This window comes from Candoia aspera, chromosome 2 (assembly GCF_035149785.1).
Source record: "Candoia aspera isolate rCanAsp1 chromosome 2, rCanAsp1.hap2, whole genome shotgun sequence".
NCBI lineage: Eukaryota > Metazoa > Chordata > Lepidosauria > Squamata > Boidae > Candoia > Candoia aspera.
The window spans coordinates 244,113,893-244,137,168 of record NC_086154.1 but is presented as its reverse complement, the minus strand read 5'-3'; the positions used below and the strand labels follow the sequence as shown (position 1 = coordinate 244,137,168).

The 23,276-nt window shown below is 36.0% G+C and overlaps 1 protein-coding gene across 1 annotated transcript in view; it reads right to left on the bottom strand.

Annotated features, from left to right (window-relative positions):
• The window catches only part of HCN1 (hyperpolarization activated cyclic nucleotide gated potassium channel 1), a 141,111-nt gene that overhangs the window by 44,279 nt on the left and 73,556 nt on the right, over nucleotides 1-23,276 (bottom strand). Inside the window, exon 3 of the mRNA XM_063295699.1 lies at nucleotides 12,008-12,169. Coding sequence (XP_063151769.1) covers nucleotides 12,008-12,169 — 162 coding nt within the window. The remainder of the gene's footprint in view (nucleotides 1-12,007; nucleotides 12,170-23,276) is intronic.

Sequence of the window (23,276 nt, the reverse complement as noted above, 5' to 3'; positions counted from 1 at the left end):
GACTATACAATTGGAGCCTCCTCTCCTCCAGCTCCAGGATTCTGGACCTGAGGTTTGATAGAGACATTACAGTTATTCGGTGAATAAGAGATAGTGTACAGAATTCTTTCATGGGGCACAAATATCTATGGAGTGAAATTAGATAGTCTATCTTATCAAACCCAAGATAATTTATCTCCCTGAATTTTCATATTTTTCCCTGAAACTCTGTTCACTTTGGTTCAAGGCAGATGAGTAAGAAACATAAAATCAAAATATTTTTTAAATGTAACCCTGAAATAATAATATTGTGTCAGAGCTGAAATCGCAAATGCTACATTGATGAAGAATAGTGATTTCCTTCATGCATCTTTTTCTACCAGTTGTATCTCATATCCTATAATTCCAGGGCTGTTGATTCTTGAGAGGCACCAAAGCAGAAACTCTATTCAGAACCTTCATTTAAGCATGCCATACTAAGAATGCATTTTCTCTTTCTCTCTCTCTTTTTTTGAGAGGAGGAATGACAGTTTTGGAGAACACCCATGTCTTTCACTCCCAACCTGATGGCATATTTTGAAGTCCCCCCTACATCTCCAAAGGCTTCCATACCTTCAACTAATGGTTGCAAAGGCTGAACTACAGTTCAGCAATGGATATGGAAATCTATGTATTTAATTGAGATGAGAGACTGAAGGTTTGAAATGTATTTTGAAGGCTTCAGGAATATGGAGGAGAAAGAAAAAGGTTGGATTATAAATAGTCTGAAAGGATTTTGTGGCACTGAGAGCAACAACATTGGTTGAAAAATGCAGTAACATAGATATTTGTTAACACAGAAAATTCATGCTATTTTCCTTTCTTCTTTATCCCTCAGTTTCAATCATGAGAAATTGAAGGACTACCGCAATTGTCCATTCTGGTTAGTGAAATCAGCAAAGTCTGAACTAGAAATAAATACTTCAGGCTGCTTAACGCTTCTTTCAATAATAGTTCACAAAGGAAGAATTAATTTTTTAAAATGAGGTCATTAAAAACAAATTTATATTTGATTGCTTGGATTCAAGCATGGACACAAGACCCAAGCATGAAAAATGTTCAGTATTGGACTACATGCAATATATTATGTCTATTTTCAAAACCAGGATTATAGGACATTTTTCTTAGTGTTAATAACTTTTAAAAGCTTCTAAAACATTAATAAATTAAAAAAAAACATTCTGCTACTCAAAATCCTATTTTTTTTCCTCAAAGGGGAAAAACAATACCTCATAAATGCCATAAAGAAGGCATTTAATTTCTTACCTTACAGTTATCACTGCTTTCAGATTAGTAGTAATCCATTTTAACTGAATTAAACAGAAACATTAATCCAAGGAGGGAAATAAACTATTAAAGACAGGAATTGTGACAAATACCAAAGCTGTTTATCTGAGGATTGATTATATAATCAAGCCTGAGGGTACCAGAACATCTCCACATTTGTAAAAAGCAGTGATCACTGATTATTTGCAATTAGTCTACCAAGTCTAAGCCTTAATTTAGAAGTCTTCTTCAGCAAACTCTATTTAAATACAGTCCTGTTCTATGTTTAAAGATCTGTTGTACTCTTCTTTGTCAGAAAGATGCTGCCTTCTAAATATTGGCCCCAGGCAGCTAAAGTTAGGAACAACTAGGGGTGACTTCTATTTTTTTGGGAAATAATCTGTGGGAAATATAAACTGAAGGCATCCAGCGCGTGCCGAGAAAGGATTATATCCGTGTCACATAACTTCTGCCGGGGTATTCATGAGAGGGTCTACTGCTGATGATGTCCAGAAGTATTTCAGCCGCAGGGAGTCAGTTAAGAATCTGCAAGACCCGAAATCCCTTCATTCTTCCAAAACTGGCCTGAAATAATGACAGCTGTTGGATTGGTACTGTTATTGCTTTTCCTCTGAAACCAGTGGGAGAAAAAATAATGAAATTCTGACCCAGTTTCTGCTAAGTCTGCAGCCAGCGAGCAGACCCAAGAATGCGGTTCCTCCACTGTCATAGAATCTCTACCATCATCACTATATAATGCAGGTTTGTTCTGCAAATACCACTGAAAATAAGATTCGAATTATTGGGACTAACAATTTCTACTGCTTCTACTGTTAGTTCAGTTGAATGGAACTTATTATCACAAAGTTCAGTTAGGTCAAGTCCAGCAATAAATTTATGAATCTTTATTCAGATATTATCCTGTGGTTTGATGTGCTGGGTTTAAAGAAGGTATGGATAATCACTGTAAAAATTCCTCAGCCATGGTGAAGGCTCTTTCTTCTTAAAAAGAGAAAGAAATTCTGTACATACATGATTTAGACATTATCTAAGTGAGTCTTGCAAAAGCTGCTGAATGTTCATGATTGGAAACCTACTTCTCTAAAAGCAATACACATCTTTGTGCAAACCATGAAATCCCAAAAACAATTGGAGGACCTCTAGAAATTGTACCAAGCTGACCTTTTTAATGGGACAGGAGAAGAAAAGTATTTAAACGCATGGGGAGTGCTCATATTAACTTTATTTAATTCAATTTGAATCAACTCTCTTTCTCTGTTTTATTCTTTTTGGTTTGCGGCCTCTGGAAGCCCTCACAGAGGCCAAGGGCAGTCCAAAGCCTAAAAAAGGTGCAATGGTGAAGATCGTCTTAAGTTTATACTAACCCCTGTATATTTAATCAGGATTTGTATTCTTTGGAGCTGGATGTTTAGTGCAAGTGGCAATATCAATTTACCATCTTGAAGCTTAGTTCTCAAACTTAAAAGGCAGCTCCCAAATCAAGTAACCATCTGTTATATAACAGCGTTTTCAGTTTGAGTTGGATGGTGTTACTCCTAGGGGATTCTCCCATTGTCAAGCAAATCAGTTCTACTGCCACATAGCAGCTTTATTCGTTATCACCATTCATCCATACCTCGACATTCAAAGACAAATTGATTTAGAAATTTTCAAGGTTGAAGGTTGTTGCCTAACTGAATCTATCCTCTCCTTCCTTCAGTTCTTTTGTTACAACTGGGTAGTTCCAGCTGCCACAATCTGGTAGCAAAGGTCTACCGAATTACTATCGCTTCAAAGCAGATGCTTCTGCTATGACAAAAACAGAAAGCAGATTTATAGCAGTTTCTTGTGATATATTGAGCCTAAGTACTAAGACTGTTCATTTATTGCACACTGGAATCTTCACTAGGAAACTCATACTGTTTGCAGCATTCATGAAGAAAATTATCTTTTACAGGGTTATCTAAAACCAACCGAAAACTAGCTGCAAGGAGATGGAAAAATATTTCTGGCTCCTGTCTTTCAAAACACCACATATTTATTTAGAGTATCAAGCTATAAAAATATCAATTTCTAATTGCCAGCTTTAATTCATGTATTAAATGAAGTTATAGGAACCTAAAGTTATTATGTCTTCTGTTTTCTCAAGAATTAATACTGGCAATTAATAAAAAGCAGGCACATCTCTATTCTGGAATGTTTTTTCTTACTTCCCAATCTAACCTACAATCCTGGTGATTTCCCATCTAAGTACTAAGCAGGTTTTCTTAGTTTTTTTTTCTTCTCTTCAGCCAAGGTTACTAGGTACAACCACCTAACTGGGCATTAATTAAAAACAGACAAACAACCCAAAAATCAGCATAAAAAACATGATGTAAGGAAAATATATCCTAATTGTTACACATTTCTTGGAATAAACAATTAAAAAATAATTTAAAAATGTATTTTGTAGAAACCACAAGGATGAAGAACATTCTTTACATAATAATAATCTTTATGGAATTTTAAGTTTCAGCCTCCTAAGAATTCCAATAAGTTTTGAGTTTTAAATATCAAAGTTTGAACCAGTGGATCCAATAATCATACTGATAAGGTCAAATAGTTCTTATGAAGCTACTAAGTGTAAGTACATTATACATGCTTTGATCCTATACTTGTTTTACTGTTAAGGGAGAAGAAAGCAACAGAAAACCAAGAGGAGGAGGAAAGAAGGAAACACCTGTGCGGCTGGATCTGACCTAAAGATTATCTAATTCAGCAACCAATGTCCTATAGAAAATTAGAAGCCCTTGGGAAGCTTGTGAGCAGGACATTAGCGGTATAAACCTCTCTTGCTATTATTACATTAAAAAGTGGAGATAGTATGAAGCCATCCTGGCTAATAGGCACTGATAGACATATCCTTTACTGATTTGTCTAATCCTCATCAAAAGCCATTCATGTGAATAAAAATACTATTTCTTATCCATCATGAATTACCCTCTATTTAGTTTCATTAGCTGAACAGGGGCTCTAGCAGCAAGAGGAAGGCAGAAAAGCTGCATGTAACTGCAGAAACCCATTTAATGATCTTATTGATATACCATGGAGAAAATAAACAGTAAAAGGCCTAAGGAGATATACATGTGTGGGTAGGTGTAGAAATACATATCCTACTTTTCTTTTGTTTATAGTCAAAACAGCTAATATTCTGATGATTAAAGAACCAGTAAAACACAGGCATCAAAAACAAAAATGTCATTAAGGAAATCTGCAAGGCACGACTTTGCAATCCTATTCATAGCTACATCAAAATAAAGCACAGCTAAATTCAGTGGTGCTTTCTTCTGACTAAAACAATCAACTTACAACATACGCTGAGCTTCAACAAAAGGTCTTTGTCAGCTGAAATGCAACCATTGACTGTAATCAGAGATACAAACTATCCTCAGAAAAGTATTGCCACTTCAACTGCTACTATGAGCTAGGACTTACAATTATCATTATCATCATCATCATCACCACAGTCTTCAACCTCTTCTTGATGACTTTTCTTATTCTCTGGCTTCCTTTATGATGGTTTGCCTTGGAAACTCTGGTTGCTACTACAAAGTCTATCCAAGTTGCTGACAAAATTAATTTTTAATGCAAGAAAAGAAACTATTCAGTCAACTAATTCAGCTTGTGACATGATGCTGTTCAAGTTTTATCCTGTTCTTTTCCAATTTTAGAAGTATTGGCCACTGACATATCACTCAAAACCTTGGGCTTCTAAAATTAGACTGTTTGGCCTAGTACTTTCCTTCACTCACACATTTCAGTTCAACTCCTTATGATTCTACAATAATGTATAGACAGCACAGATGTTTTGCTCACAGAATAAAGGCAATGCCACTAAGATTGTGAAGAAATGCTTAACAACCATTTCATGAACCTTTGCAAACAGCAGCAGAAAACATTTCTCCACCTCTGAAACACAACATGCTTAATACAAGATGCTTTAATAAATTACTCCACCCAGCAAATACAAAATCACCTGCTAGTCTTAAAGGAAAATCACACCAGGAATTCTAAACATAGAAAGGTATAACTCTTGTTACTTAACCCAATGGTTTCCAGATAGTAAGTAAATTAAGACATGTTCTGAAATCAATTGCAATCTTGAGAGGCTTGGGAGGTTTGTTTAAATAGCCACTAAGTTATAGGACATTTCTTTGTTCAGGCATTATAACAATTTAATTATGCAAAGGAGACAAGAATCAACATTTTAGTATAACTCACTCTCATTTGAGTAAGTCTCAAAATATTTCCCAAGAATTTCATAGTTTTTGTTAAATTATTTGAACAATGCAAACACTAGATCATGAAGTCATGGAGAGAACCTGTATATACTTTTGTGCTGTTAGAATCCAGATCCCATCATCCCAACTAGCATGTTCAAAAGCCAAAGGTGATTGGAGCTATATTTGAATAATATCTGGAGGGCTTTGGTTCTTCAGGCTGCCTTACAGAAGACCAAGTGTCATCAATATAATCAAAGGACTCAGTGTCAGAACATTTGGCACCTTGCACCCATTGAGCATACTGGAATACTGCTAACAATAGTAAGTTTACTTCATTTTCCCCATTCTTAATGTAATTTGCTTGTTTTATCTATTAATGTTATTAATAGGTATTACTTTACCTATTAATGTTTAGTTTTTAAACTGCCTTCTTGGGACTAAGATATCTTAAAAAAACAAAAATATTTGTATGTAAATACAGAGAATATATAAAACAATTCCACAATTATTGCATGCCACCCAACTGTCTTCTGAAACAGATCTGCAATGTATTTGATGAAAATAATGAATTATTTAAAAGAACAAGTCCAAAATTATCAAACTCAAACCCAGCTTTCTTTTATTCTGCAGAAAATAAACATTAGTTCTTTATTAGAAAATCATTAACATTTGGATATCCTTTACATTATATTTAGGAATAAAATAAATTTCATTTTCAAGTGGTACACTTAAAAGTACACTTTTATAAATACATGACAGAGCATAGTGGAGAAAAGAATCAACATTTTCCTGATTCATTCTGCTTTCATTTTATTCATTCTGCTTTCATTTTTGGAACCTACTTCAGTATTTCAAATAGGAGAGAACAACACCAGAGCATCCGGAGAATTCAGTGCTGATTTTCCCCCTGGAATTCTGCTGTTGATAGGAGGTACAAAGAGGTATGCCAGGACGTATCCAAGGATGTGCTGGAGTGGAGTGGCATGGATCTTCTTGACTGAAAATCCTCCTAGCCCCCTTATATATCTCATATCAGGTCTGGAGTTGGTGTAGATTCCTCCTCCAACTACTTTGAATGGACATGAATCTTAGGAAGGGGTGAGAAATTGTGATGGAATGTAAGGGTGACCTTGGAGAACAGAAGGAAGAGATGCTCTTCCCAGATTCCCTCGTTGTAGGGGGAGATGGGCGGTGATAAAAAATCTATTTATTTATTTATTTATTAAATAACTGCCTAGGGAATGATCAAATAAAGGGAAGGAAGTCCACGAGAGGGTAATGGTCTAAAAAAGAAACTTAGGAAAGACCCACCCTGACCACTCAAGCGATAAATAGGGAGGGTGGGAGATTTGTACTTCAGATATGCAAGGTTCTGTTAATGTAGCCTTACAATAAAGTAGAGCTAGTTCATCTAGTTGTGTTTCCTGTCTGGTTTACCTGGAAAGGCTGACAACAATCTTGCAAGTCTGAAAGTACAAATCTCTCACCCTATTTATTGCTTGAGCAGTCAAGATGGGTCTTTCCTAAGTTTCTTCTTTAGACCGTTACCCTCTCGGGGACTCCCTTTCCTTTTATCTGATCGTTCCCTAGGCAGCATCTCTTCCCTCTGTTCTCCAAGGTCACCCTTACATTCCATCACAGAAATGGAAATGTTGACCCTCCTTTCCTTCTGCTTCCCAGGGCTCTGGATAGTTTGGGGCTTCCGATGTCAGAGTTTTATAGCAAATTGCTCTGTTATTATTGATCTTTTTAAAGTATTCATAATTCAGTGTTATGCTAGCAGTGAAAATGATATTAGAAAAGTACCACATTCAGATAAAAGTGCACTAATGTTAAAACAGCACTGGAGAGTAGAAATTATGTGATTTAGTAACATATGCACAATTCCATACATCCAAGCCTTTCAGAGTGAAGAGCTAATTGTAAATGTTTCAAATAAACAAGCAAATAAATATAATGTTGTCTTCTGACTCTTACATGTTTCTATATAATTTCATGGAAGTAAGTTAGATGGTTTTGGTTCCTTCTATTTTACCCTAACTACTGATAGTATTCTCATCTTATGAGGCACATTATGGCTTTCCTTAAAATACTGCTGCCAGATCCTTACACCCTCTTTGGGTACTTGTAATATTTTCTAAGGCAAACATAATCCATCATAGTCAAAATATCCATTCATTCAAGAATCAATTAAGTACAACAGTGAAACAAAATTGGTCACAATTAAAACAAGTCAAGTCTTGTCAACTGACCATTTCTTTCTTTTTTCATCAAAACACGGAACTGTGAAACTGAAAAGAAATTTATGGTATTTTAATATGCCCGGCTGTAGAGGACTGAAGAAATAGTAAACAAAATCACTAAGTACAAGTGGAGATATCTGTCTGCTTTCTTTTCTGACTTGCAGATTTTATGTGGAAATAAGTCCCAGTGGTTTCCTTGTAACTCCCTCCTACACAACCATGCATAGAGTTACTCTATGTAACGTAGGCAACTAGTTTTCCCTGAGTTTCAAAGGTGATTGTGTTGGGATTGCTTTTCACTGTCTTTTATGATGCTCTCTACAGAACACAATACAAAATCTCTTTCTTTCACTCTGACTAGCTCATTTGGGAGTGCTTTTGTTCCTTTGATTCAACACCTGGTTTCAGAAATTCTGTAGGAAATGTGCACTTTTTAGTTTCCTGGGTGAGTGTTGGGGGAGGGAGCCATAAAAAGCAACACCGACAGCATGGAGACTATCAAGACATACCACTCAGCAACTTGGTGACCTATTTTTTTATTAGGGTAATTACATATTTGAAGATATGTCACCATTTTGTTTGAAAAGCTACACTTGCAGGTTGTCAGCAAATATATAGCTGATCAGCTAAGAGGTTTCTGAATGTCTACAAAGACTGGCAGAATCACGTAGGGGGCTCTGGCCACAATAGTCAAAAATAAAATCTAAAAAAAAAGAGGAAGAGTAGAATACATGTAGGTACAAGAACATATATCTGGCTAAGAAGAGAACATTTATTTCAAATAAAAATCACTCAGAATGGATACGTAGAATTGTCAGTAGTGACATAGAACAGCTAGAATAATAATAATAATAATAATAATAATAATAGGCAATAATAATAATGATAATAATCCTGGGCAATGAGAAGTCAAAAATCATGAAAACAGTTGCCTGTGTTCAGGCAACACAGAATTCAGTGGAGTTCAGGTTTAGAGTCTATCAGTTTCTGGGGCCATCAACAGTAAACAGAGTAGGGTGGTGGCTAAGGTGTTGGACTGCGACTAAGGTGACACAGCTTTAGGTTCCTAACTAGAGCTCATCCTGTGATTTTGGTTCAGTGCCACACTTCAGCTCAATCTATCTCACAAGGCTGTTGTTGTGGACACAAAATGACAGAAGACTCATTATAATGTAATGATGATGATGATATGACAACTGCAATATTAATATAATTTCTTTATCAATGAGCTATTGTTTGGTGGAAAACTATTCCAAACAGGAAGCACGCTCTTAAAATGTCAAACTGCTCTCTGAATTATCTTCCTGAGTTTCTGTCTTGTTTTGCTTAGTGCCCTGGGGGAAAAAAATCCCTCGCATTTTTTCTGCCAATTTATGAAAGAGAATTTGCTTCTGAAATTTCTTTCAGAGATGAAGAGAATCTTGGTGAATTTCTCACATGTGGATGGAGTGTGGTGTTCTTACACTTGCTTACTTACGAACGAGGAGGAGAATGAATGACCTCATTTAAATTTCAAGGTAAGACAGTACGAATGTCTCTTACATAGTTTTTCAAACTGGGAAGTATGGCAGCCAGGAAAACTTCAAAATGATGGAAAGGCATGTAAACAAAAAGAGCAGCAGTAATATCCTCAATCATTTCAACAATAAATTCAAAGACACCAAGATTAAAAAAAAAATCTCAAGCACCCTGAGTATAAGATAAATAGAAGCCTCTTTCAGCTGGACGAAACCTAGGAAAATTTGTCAAGCTTTCAGCACACCTTTTGTTTTGCCTTGATAAATGGACCCCTAATTCTTTGATCCCAATACTCTTCCTTCATATTTCCTAGATCTGCTTATGAATTTCTCTTGGATTGATGCAGGACTGATTACCGAATGCCATGGAAGCATTCTTTCGCTTATTTTGCTAATGTCAAGTTTGCAACCGGAAAACATTCACATAAGAAGGCTGCACAATCCATTCCAGAAATGCCGTATTGATTCTTTTTAGTCATCCTAATTGCACAACATGGAAGAGACTATATGGGGAAATGATGATAGAAAAGTATCTCTGTGTTGACAGCCACTCAGTCTCAAGTTTAGTACTGATAAGATATATTCACAGAGCAATTGAGATAACCACACCAGATCTCTATGGTGTACCCAAATCCATGGACCTTTCTCTAGAATGTCAAACTTTTTGTAACAATGCCAAGGATTAAAAGATTAAGAAGCAAAAAAAAATTTGGCTCCACACTTAGTCCCATCCCAGAATTTCTTTAGATCAGTAAGAGACTATTACAAGCATCAGGTGCAGCAAGTTTCTAAATCCAGCCTTCAGAATAATGACTTACAATTATCATTCTCCCATTAGGCATCACTACCATATTACCCATATGCCAATTCTAATCTATATAATTTTCACTGACAGAAATTCATTATGTCAAATTACGATCAGATATGCTGTGTTAAAAATGAAACAGTTACATTTTAACATATTTTGGGGAGTAAACATTTTGCAGAAGTAGAACTAATGCTTGTTTTGCATCAGAAGGACATTAAATTTGAATAATAAATAATAATAAAATAAAATAAATTATTCAGATGCATTTATAAGATTGAAAATGCTCATGCTTCATAGTATAAAGGTTATATCCATAAAAATGGAAAAATATTTTCTGAACCAATAGTCTATCACTGATCTTTACTTGACATAAAACATATAATTGGTTCAAGTTAATCATGTTCTACTGATTCTTATTTAAAAAGGTTAAAAACTTGCTTAACCCTTTTAAAAACTGAATTGCCCTACATTTAGATCATGCTAACAAGTTAACTGCTGCACATATTAAACAAAGATATGGACTTTGTTTCTTTGATTTTGACTTGGCATATTGCAAGAATTCAGTCATTGTAGTTTGTAAACTATGGGTTATGGCTTAGCAAAATATATGAGTCAACTGTGATTTATTCAATAAACCATAATAAACCACACTATAAATTAGCACAAAATGTGAACCCAACTTTAGTCTAGACCTAAGCATAACTGACCATCAAACATTCTATTTGGAGAGCACTTTTAATTTTAGAGTTCTTCCAAATTTCCCCACTATGTCTTTCACTATTTAATGCCATCACCAAGAACTAAGTCAAAATGTAAGCCTGTTAATTGCAACTGCAGTTCTCCTTAATTTTCATTTTGTTGAGTGTGCACTACTAGATAATATTCAGTTCTATACTATCACTGTTTCCCTAAACCTTTGATTTTCTTTTATCCAACTGGCTACTTTATCAGTCAGCTTCTTCTGGCATTTTCATGAACTCTTTTCACTCATTACTTTCCAACAATAAGCAGCAAATTACCCAGTTTATTTTTGTTTTTATACCTTTTTTAGTTGTTTTAAAAAAAAATTATGTTGTTCCAACTATGGAAGAAGGGGCTTTCCATTCAAAGGGAGAGTGATGTTTTCTGCACTACGGTATCTCTACCTGACAGTACTTTTCCTGGATGCTTAATGCATTCAGGAGCAGCAGCAGTCAGCAAACTGGTCTACGTTGTTCTCCAACAGTAGGTTGTTAGAATGAGTGTCATCTCATTCAAAATGTGATGTGGGTAGGGGGTTGGCAGACTATTTGGGACTTAAAGTATGTTCACTCAATAGTGTAGGAGCAACAACTCTTATTATATTGATGGTTAATTTTCTAGCAGGTTTTTAATTTTTACCATCTTTACCATCTTTAGAAAATGAACAGTTTGGTGTCACATCCAGCAAATACCCAACATTGTCTTTGCAGATCCTATTTAACCCATTATACTGATCATATTCTATCCACAGATGCATAAATGATGGCATGGGATCTGCATACAACCCACTAGAACTTTTTTATGGTCCCCAGAGCCTGATTTTGCACTGTGCGGGTTGGGAAGGTACAGAGCAAAATGCATTCCTTCACTCTTTAAAATACCTGAAACTCCTTCCTGAAATGAACCCTGGCTTGTCAATAAACAAAACCAGATGTGGTCCTTGGACCAATAAAGCTGTGCATTATTGTTCTAGTCCTTTAATTTTTTTTTTCTCACATTCCACTACAAGGCAAACTTCAAACTCAGCAACTGACAATTTTTCCACTGCTAAAGACAACAGGTTCTCAATTAACTTCTCTTTCCTTACAATTCTGACTTAGCAAGCTTAAAAGAATGTCTGAAAAAACACAATGAAAAATGAACAATACTTACAACCATACCGTTTAGGGACACCCAGCAATCTTGTGGGAAATCTTGAAGCAATGGGACCAAGAACTGAAGGCAACCATCCCAATGGCAAAGGAGCAGCATCATTCCAATGAGATTGAAGATTCTCACCACAGCACTGGCTAGATCATAGGTCATGTGGAAAATCTGCAGATAAAATTACAGACAATATGTTGACATCAAAGCCAAGATGTTACCACTGAGTTATGCCTGATTAAGGAAAAAACAATAGTGGAGTGATCAGTCCAAATCCTATTAAGCAGTGCCATTCAGCTTATGTTTTGGAAAAAAAACATCCTTAGAAGCTGATTAGAACTGGGAATGAAGGACAATCATTTTACAAAGACAGTAGCATTTGGGCAAATTTGTAGCTATCCACTTTGTTTATGAGTTTATCCTAACATCCAGTAATGTCCAGCTACCTTAATGTATAACCTCAAACAAGTGCCAGTAAATAATCATTACAATCGTTGTTTTTCCTTTTTCTTCCATTGAGTAACTTTTTACTTTTACATTTTTTTAATTGAAAACAAGCTGATAATTTATGATATGGATTTCATCATAATTTGTTGAGTGATTACAATCTTATCACCCCAAAGTATATGAACCTACCATCCATCCACAGACATATACTTGCTCTCTGGAATATAAGATTTTTTTTCTTAAAAACTACAGGATTAAGTAGTGGAAAAGTGTACCAAATATAGTACAGTATATATTTTTTTTACTGTAAATATATACTTCCCATTCCCACGAGGAAACCTGTTATACAGGGCATTTGTAGATACCATTATATATATATATATATTTTAAAGTTGCAATTTGAATTGCAATAATGATATAGCCAGAAAATGACACTGAAATATAAAACACTACAGAAATGTAGTATATGCATAGTTGTAATGAGATATTTATTTTAATACATTTGAAAGGATAAAATAAGTTTTCATGCTATTAGAACGCTGGAGATTTATGTAAGCCTGTCATCCCTGCTAGCTGCAAAATCTGAGTGGTAGGCCCCTCGAATCTGGAGGGTACTAGGTAGAGGATGATGTATGTATGTATCACTGATACAAGTTTTGAGATAATGTTAAATATAAATCTTACCTCAGTTTATAATCTCTGTATTCAACATGACCTTTTAAACTGAGACTTTAAAATAAATCTACAAACTTTAGAAGCCATAAAGCTGCCAATATGCTTCTCGGAATGCTAGCATTCCCTTGCTAGCCATTTGTGGCCTTAAGGGAAAATCAAGCCTTCATAAATCATCCCAGAGACTATTCTTATCCCTACAGGTGATGATTCATTCATGAACAAACCAACAAATTAACCCATCCAAGGAATCATATCCACTTTTACAAGCAAATATAAGACAGGTGCTTGGGGTCACAAATGCCTTACAAAGGCAAACTAACTATACCCTTACACTATTTAGCCTCTTTTTCTCAAGTTCACAAATCTTTTACCATCCAAGAGCTATACATTGGTTGAAGTTGTTAACTAATGTTAGGCCCCTAGGGATGATCTGACATTTCATATTTGTAGCCTCCTTCTTGGGGCCTTCAGGAGCTAGTGAGAGGTTGTGTTGTACAGCATATCAATATTGCAAGTATTGAAATAAGGGTTTATCAGAAGCAAGCATTGTTGTTCTCAAACAGATTTTGAGGAAGGAAGGGTCCTGTTCACTGAATCCACTGACAGTAAGGTTTGCATGCTGTTCCCTGACAGAGAGGGAGATAGATGGATTTCACCTTGGCAAAAATGATGCAAACTATGTCAGGGATAAAAAGGCTATTAACTCTTTCTGCATCCCCAGGTTACATTCTGTGGCTGAATTGCTGCCACTTTCTGCCACTATATGGTGAGTTGTTAGCCCTCTGTCACTGTCCAAATGACTAGGTCTTGTTTCTGATGTGAAACCTCTGCATTATGAAACTGTGTGTGATTTTAAAAAAATGACTGTTTTTAATGTATATCTGAATTTTTATTTTTATTTTTTTAATTGAAGAGTTGCAATATTAAGGTATAAACTCCCCTTCCATCCCCACACACACGTTACAAAAATAGGGCACACTTTACTTTTCTATTCACTTCTGTTACTTTCCAATGCATACTTATGATGCATGCATATGAACAGGAGCACCAAATGCTGTAAAACACAGTACAGATATGACTGCATGTACAGCTGTATCAAGGTTCTTTGTGTAGTTTTATATGTCATCTGTCATTGGAATATTGAATTGAACTTGAAACACTGACTGGGGTTTGGGGTAGCGTTTATCAATGCACAGATGTCTGTGGCTAATATCAAGAGAGGGACCCAAGAGGGAAGAGGAACTGAAGAAGCTGAAAACAGCTGCAAACAATTACACGCATCACCTATTCCAAAGGTATGGCAAAAATTATCTTTGTTACGACTGGAACCCTGAACAGAGTGAATTAGAGAATCTGCAAGGAACAGCAAAGCGAACCAACCCTAGTCAAACGCTTCACATAACTAAGGACCAAACTGAACATGATTAAATCCAGACATTTTTAATGCCAACAGAAAGAACAGATTAAGTCTTGAATAGGGATGGGGTTCATGCCACCAAAATGCCTTGTAAAATATTCCTACATATTGGATGAGATTGCAAAGGGAAGGTTATAGACCCTCTACATCTACCATAGGTAAAGGTAAAGGTTTCCCTTGACATTAAGTCCAGTCGTGTCCGACTCTAGGGGGTGGTGCTCATCTCCGTTTCAAAGCCGAAGAGCCAGCGTTTGTCCGCAGACACTTCTGTGGTCATGTGGCCGGCATGACTAAACGGATACCATTACCTGCCCACCGAAGCGGTACCTATTAATCTACTCACATTTGCATGTTTTCGAACTGCTAGGTTGGCAGGAGCTGGGACTAGCAACAGGAGTTCACCCCGTCATGCGGATTTGAACCGCTGACCTTCCAATCGACAAGCTCAGCAGCTCAGCGGTTTAACCCACAGCGCCACCGCATCCCCTGTACATCTACCATACTGTCAAACAATAATAAAAAACAGAACATCTTGTACCTAAGATCTGAGTTAGGTGGCTAAAATTATATTTTAAAGCAACTGATATAATAGCAGGCAGAAAGAGGCAAAAGAAGACGGAAACAAAGTGAATAAGTAAGTTCAAAGCTGAGTATGACAGCATTCCCAGCAATGGAAGAGGATGGCTGCCAGATCTTTTATTATTCAAGTAACCTATCAGTCCAAAAGTTGTGGTCAAAACTGCTAAAATCTACTCTCTATTTTTAGTAACTTAAGGATAATATAACTGGTTGCCATTCCAGAGACATTGTCCAATCACAAATCTCTATCGGATGCTGCAGGTATTTAAAAATCAGGCCACTTATATTTAGGCTTTATAAATTATTCTAGAATCAGTGGTGAGAAAGCGCTGTAAGGAAATGTTTCAGATTAATTGATTCAGCAATATGGATTTCCGGGGCTATAACTGCAGCTTGAATTAGTGAGTTTCTCATTACCCAGCTCAGATTTGTCATCAGTGGCCTAACACAGGGATTCTCAAATTATAGATTATGACTCCCTGGGGATTGCAAGCAAAACAGAGGGTGTGTGTGTGGGTGTCATACTTGCTTCCACAATGCCTGAATAAAAATGGCCTTCACTATGCTGTTGGTGCTGGACTAGTTCTAGGCTCTTCTTTAGTAACCTCTGTGCTTAACCTACAACAGCCCCAATCTGTTCCTGAGCACCATCCAAGGTGTCTCAGCCAGGTTTAAGGCACTCTTGCCTGGTTTTGCCTTCCTCCTCTTCCAAGGGTGGCTGTTCTTGGGATTCTTCCTGGCGGGCATCATGCCAAGCCCTTGCTCAAGCTCTTTGCCTCTCCTGTTTCTTGCAGGAGGAGGATGCATCATGCTGGGAATCCCAAATGGTCTGGGTGTGACTCTTTCTGGAGCACATTCCCTGCTTGTTGGACTCTTTCAGCTTGGTTGCTGTCAAGGTACAGAAGAAGTCCTCTCCCTGGCAAGTACCTCTCCATTAGGAGGCATTCATCAATTTGCTTTCTTCCTTTAGGCCGTGTGTGCCTGTTTATGGAGGGGCCACACTATTCATTTATTTATGGTGAGGCATGTGTGTGTGTCATGTATTATTTGAAGAGGCCATAACATCATAAAGTCTGAAAAACCCTGCCCTAACATCAAGATTCAGGTTAATCTCAAAACCATGTTTAATAGTACTGACCAATTTTTTTTATTAATGGAAAATTAAAATAGATTCAAAAGATTCAAAATTTCCAAGGAAATAAATATAAAAAATAAATGGGGGAAAGAACGCCTACGTTATAAATTTAGAAAAAATGTTATTAAAAGTATCTCTTATATAACTTAGATTGAGTTAATGCAGTATCTACTGTAATTATATACTTAATGCTTTTCAAATGAGTTAATTTAGTAAGAACCAAAATTTGTTAATAATTAGACAATTTTAAAGGTAGACTTGGCATAACAGATCTAATCCATTAGTATTCACAATTAAGATAAGTAAATATGGTGTTTCTACTTGCTGATACTATGTAGAAGTGTGCTGATAATATACCTTCTTGTGGTAACACTTGCTAAGAAGTACTTCCTGGTACTGCAATTTACCCCTCTTTAAAATGTACATCCCTTTTATATCTTCTAGAGAAAAATGGCTATAGCAAAACATCCAAAAATGGGATCAGAAAGGTTTTGTTGTTGTTATAAATGGATTGGTGTTTGCTATATATTAAAAATTCATTACATAATGGTCAGGGTTTTAGTCCAGATTGGTTAATGATCCCTTTTTATTCATGGGCATATATTAGAAAGCAGGCAAGTGCCTTCTTATGTCCAGAAAACTTTGAATGTTAAATATATAATCTTCAATGTTAATTTGAATTATTTTCTTGCATTAGTTATGTCTCCTAATGACACTCAGGGTGACTGCTCAAGTCAAGTGTTTGGAGCTAACTGTTGAAGTCTTTCTTTCACGGTAGCTAATTTAAATGTTCTCAAAGGTGGGCACATAATATGGCCTCAGCTGCTAGTCTTAAAGTGCAGCTAGAATTATACCTGAAAGGAAAGACTTTTAGGTAAGCTATTCTCCCCAAGTTTAAGATTTTTTAAAAAAAATCCTACAACTTAAATTGGTAGCAGAAATATTCTAGTGTAACTATTGTCAAAGGTTTCCTGTGAAATAACTGTCTACTAATACTTAGGTGGTACATTTTATCCCAATGAAAGATTTCAAAACCATCTTTAAATAATGCAGAGCTCCTTGCAGTACTCTAGTCAGGAGGTCACTGTCCACTCCTCATATGCAAGTATTTATTTAATATTATTTTTTAGAATGTCTTTAAAGGGAGCATCACTTGAGAGGCAGGTACTAATAGAATCAAATGGTTTTAAAAAGCAATTATAAATCAATTCAGGTACATAAAAATAGAATTCAAGAAAAAAATCAATAAGAATAAAAGTAATTTCAGAGATTTCCTGAAGACCTATAAAAAGTAGGAATATAGCCGCTGCTATTGGAAGAACACCCAATAGAAGTCCATCTAGAGCAGCTGAGCCATTACATGAAAAGATCTACTAACCCAAGGTTCTTCAAGCTGTGTTCTGTGGGACCACATGATTCCACAAAAGCTGGACTTGGTTCCTTGAGAGACTAAGATGGAGAGAGGAGAATTTACAGTACTTCTATCACAAGAGCTTTGACTCTTTATCAGGGATTCCAGAATTTTTTTTTTTTAACTAACAAGTTCTGCAGCCTGAAAAAGTTTGAAAATCCTTATGATAACCTAACTATCCTTGATAGAAGGCAGGTGAGGGTAGCCTCTATTGATAAGCAAGGTCACTGTCTCTCTCTCCTATAAACTTTTAAGAACTGTCACCTTTCCAATTTCCTTCATTCAGGCAAATGAACCATATTAGCTCACCTATCAAGGCAACTTACAACCTCATTTGTAGATGGAGGTATAGCCCATGCCCTATTATGCTCCTTACTCAGCCTAGTTAGACAACTGACTTTTATTTTCAGCATATAGTCCTCTTTTCCACTCCAGGGTGTTCAAGGGAGCCAACAGTCAAAATAACATTAAGAATAATGCTTTAAAAAAATTAAAATGGTAAAGACACCATTTTGAAGTCAACCTCAACTCCTGGTGATTTTTTGCACATGGTTTGTGTCATTTTCTTGGAGCAAATGGCCATGGTTTGCCATTTCCTTATTTCAGGGTTTTTTTTAACCTCCCAGTCAAAGCTGTCACTCTGGAATTCTCAGGAGATCTCCTATTCAAGTGCTACACAGGTCTGATCCTGTGTAGTGATCACTTTCTTGTGCCCAGACAAGATCACTTTCTTAAAAAAGAGTTAAAGTTCAATTAAATACAACAACTAAAATATAATAAACCCAAAGACCTGTCTAATGGTAAAGACCTTATCTCCTTTCTTAAAGCCAGAAAAAAAACCAGGGGTAAGCATAACTCTCAAGGAGAAGAAAGCCTAGACCTGAAATCCATTCCTTGTCTGTTTTTATGTAAGCTACAGACCCATCATAACAACAGAGAAAATATTTCTTCTGAATCTTAACCAATTTGCTTTTCCCAAATCTACACACTACAGCAAGGTAATTTCAGGCCAATTTTCAAACACCTTGTTTGAAACATCTCTCTCTCTCTCTCTCTTTTTTTTTTTTTTCCAAAAATAGGCTGAAAAATTAGGTCCTGACCCTGTCAGGGATATCACCTGCAGTGCGGGTGCAAACTGCAGGCCACAATTCAAGGAAACTCCTCCATTCATTCTATACACAAAAGTAGAGGAAACATACACATAAATGTCTGTAAAAGGAAAGTCCAGAGTGAATTAGAATAAATTTAAAATTGGAAAAATGAGAAATGAAGAGAAAAAGAACTAAAGAGATTTGCTCAGCCCCAGGCAGGAGTCATTATTACATCTCATATAGTTCTCGTTGCTGCCCCATTTGCCAGAACACATAAAAACTAATGAGGAAAGCTTTTGAGCGTTGTCAATCAATCCAGCTTGTATGATAGAGAGGCATAACTATTGTTGATAGTGGCGTTCTCAGCAAAAGATCGATATCAAGCTGTTAGCCTGATTCAATGCCTGCTGAAAATAAATGGAGCTTTCTTATTGATGTCAGTATAGTTAACGTGTGGTCCCAATGCCCTACATAGTTTATAACACTTTGTGGTGTTCAGAATGAAAGCTGTGTTTGAGACAGAACATGTGAAAAAGCTGCTGAATACAATTTTTTTGGTTATGCCTGGAAGGCAGTGTTATTTAATCAACGAAGTCCTAGTACATACTTAATTCTCAGTGTATTTGGTGGCAGTAATAATTCAGCACAAAAAAAGATACATATATATGACTTTTGAAATGTGGGGCATTTTTGTAATGTGGGTAGAAAGCCTGACTTCAGATAAACTAGCCTGGGGTGGGGGCCAGGAGGAAGAAACACTAGTGATTTAACAAAATGTATACTAATTTCAATGAAATATCCATCTGGAAAACATCAGCTGACGGCAACATGTGTAGCATGACCTTTGAAATGTATTATTTTCACTTGGAACATGCTGGCCAGCTTCATTTTTCCATTCTGGTATGTTTCCTCCCCCCAAGATAAAAAGAGCTGCAAAGAAAATGTATTGCAAAAGTAAGTCATAGACTAAGTCATGTGCAACTAGATGAATACAATGCTTTAATATTTAACTTATTAAAGGTGGTTTTGCCACCTAGGAAGTTTGGTTTATTCCCCATATATCCATTCATCCATCCTTAAATGACATTCCAGAAAGATAGCCAACATGGATTTAATTAAAATGCAATAAAACAAGCACAAATCCAAAACTTAGTCAACTTCCCCACAAAATTACTGTCCATTTTCCCACCTTTTGACACTCCACTAATCACCAATTCAACAGTCCAAACTCTTATTCACTGAAGGCCTGCTTATATAAAAGCACAGAAGCAGAGATTCAGATGGCCCAAATCCTTTTAGCCTTTTGCAAGGCACAAAAGTGTTCAGGCCAGGAGGTTAGATGAGCTGTGCTGTTGCTGTTCTTGTGCTTTTTTCTTATTGGGGTTATTGTTTATCCTTGTGCCTCAGCAGTTTTTTGGGAGGGGGGAATTGTGTGGCGTTTTAATCCTTCTGTGCTGCCTAGAATCACTCATGTGAGATGAACAGCCATATAAATCATATAAATAAATGTGTGTCTATGCCTATCTGTCTGTCTGTCAGTAGAACAATAACACAGAGGTAGAGAGCTTTATTTCTTTTGATGGAGATTTCAAGTCTGGGAGCAGCCACCACGAAGGCTTTCTTGTTTTCACAGCAGATCAAATTCTAATGGTAGAATCAAGAAAAGGACCTCTCATGGTAATTTACAGACCAGGAAGCTTGCAGAGGAGAATATCATCCCACCAGGATACTCAGATCCCAAGTTGTATACAGTACAGTACTAGCTCATAACCAGCAGAAATTTTGTCCAGAAACTGACTCATAGCTTCCTTATAAAAGTTTGAGATAGAGGGTACATACCCTTGTGCCAAAACTGTCATTGGCAAAAATGAGGTGAAAATGCTTAAGAAGGAAGGTTAGCCTCAGCACATATACCCAATACTAATCTCTGGTTACAATTCTCAATCTATAATGCCACTCCCAAAAATGTTTTGCTCTTCTGTTTTCTTAAAAGGGAGATGCAAAGCTCACATAAATTATCCATGAAGGGAGGAAGCAGATGGCTGCACAAAAAAACAATGGGTTTAGCCAAATTAAGTTGCTTTGGGGACCGGTGTTGCTGCTGGCCTGTCCACCCTGGTTGGGTTTAGCCACTTCTATTTTTCTGAGAATCTCATCAACATCATCCAATGATTTTCTCAGTCTTCCCTTTCTTTCAAATACACTCCATATATTTGTTTTGCAATTTGATCTTCATTCATTTTGTTTATATAACCAAACCGTACTGGTCACTCATTTTTTCTATTCGGTCCACATGCTTTCAGAACCCACCCATTTTTGTCTTCATCTCTTCTTTTTTAAAACATGTATTTCATAAGTAACTGATTTCTTACTACATTCAACTTACTTTTGCGTTTCTCTTGACATACCCAAGGCTCACGTCCCTAAAACAAAGTGGACAGAAGCATGTTCTTGTACATAATCTTTTTTTGTTTGTTTCAGCAAATACTCATTCTGTGCAACAGATCACATAGTACTCACTAGATTTTTCCCAGGATTTGCATGTCTGAAAATTTCTTCATCCGTTTCCCCATCTTTAACAGACATTCTAGCAAAATACACAAACTCAATTATTTGCCTTAGTATTTACTGTTTACATATAATATGAAATATTAGATAATATAACTTGCAATTATATTCACTTCCCCAGTTTGACACACAACCACATTAGTCTTTGATACATTAATTTTCAGATCCATACTCCTTGTTGCTCATACAATTCATCTAACATCTGCTAAAAATCATTTAGGTTCTCAACCAATAACTTGCTACTGTTTACACATAAACTTACACATACATTTATGGCCCAAACAAACGCACTGTTAACATCACAAGTCTTCCTTATACACGTATCCATAAATGTACTAAACCAACATCCATAAATGTACTAAACCAACATCACACATTCTTGTCTTACTCCTTGCTCAGTGCTGAACCATTAAGTATTCCATTTTATTTTCATTATGCTTTAATTCATCATATAGCACTTTTAATGCATTAGCAATCAGCCTTTAACTTCATACATGAGCAAAATGTCCCATAATTCAAGCTTATCATACAATTTCTCAAGATCTACAAATGTGCAATAGTACATTTATAAATTTCTCAATGACCTGCTGAAGAGCAAAAATTCTGTCTGCACACCCCCTGCCCAGCATAAAGTTGCACTGTACTTCTCAAATTTTGTTCATTGTTACTTCTTGTATCATTTCAGTCAGAATTCTGCAAAACACTTTCTCATACATACTGAACAAACCAATTTCCTATAGTGTTTGTGTTCATTCTTGCTACCCTTCCCTTTGCAGAGTAAAAATAACAGCAATTCTTCCAGTCATCAGGCACAGAAACAGATCTCACATATGCATTAACCAACTTACACAAGCACTCCATAAGCAAACCACATCCATATTTAACCCTTCTCCGGTTATATTACACACACCTGCAGTCAACATTCTGCAGTGTTTATGTCTTCCATTTTATTCATTTGTTTGTACACTAACATTTATAAAATTTGTTTTTTCTGCACTCATCAGTGTATTGCTATCATTCCCACAGAAATCTCTGAACTACTTCTCCCTGAACTTCTTAACTAAATTTCCACCTTGTATCATTTCATCACTCTTATTCTTAATCCCATTCATTCTAGTGAAAGCTCCTTGTTTAACTCTCTCCACTCACTTCATAAACTTTTTTTTAAACTTCTATCAAAATTGCTCTGAATTCTCTTTGATTTTTGCAATTTTAAATATTCCTTCCACAATTTTTCTCAATACTCCCAAAATTCCCTGGAGCATAACATGCAGCTATGACTAATTTTATAGCTTCTTTGTTTCATATGTATCAAAAAACTTCTAGATTAAACTCATCCCTATTTTTTAACATACTGTTTAGTCCTTTCATTGAGCTCTTTCAGTCTCCTGCACGTATTCATCAAATTCACTCTACCAAATCAAGACATCCACATCCACATCCTCTATTCTTCTCCTTTCTCATTTCACAGATGCACAATATATCTATTTTCTTTCTTCCATTTCATTCATGGTCTTTACCATTTCTCTTGTTATTTCCCATATGACCTATTTTCATGTTTTTGCCATTATTGAATATATTTGCCTAAAGAAACACTAAGCTAAAACATTAAACAAGCCAAAAGGATCTATGATAATGCCATCTCATGGGAAAGTGGTATGGCTTTCTGACACCATGCGAATATAACAAAAAAATGAGAAGGCATTCAAGCTAGCATGTTGTTACGATAACATACTGGAAAAAAAGATCTGATTCACAAACTATTCAACTACATTATTTTTTAAAAAAATATTATTTTATTTGGATGTTTACCAACCAATTACATGATGTACATTTAACCTCATCCTATAGACATATTTACAGCAAAGTAGCTCTTCCTATGGTTCAGTTGTGTTTGATAATTTACTTCCAGAGAAAACATATTTCTTTAAAAATAAGTCCCATTTAATACAGAA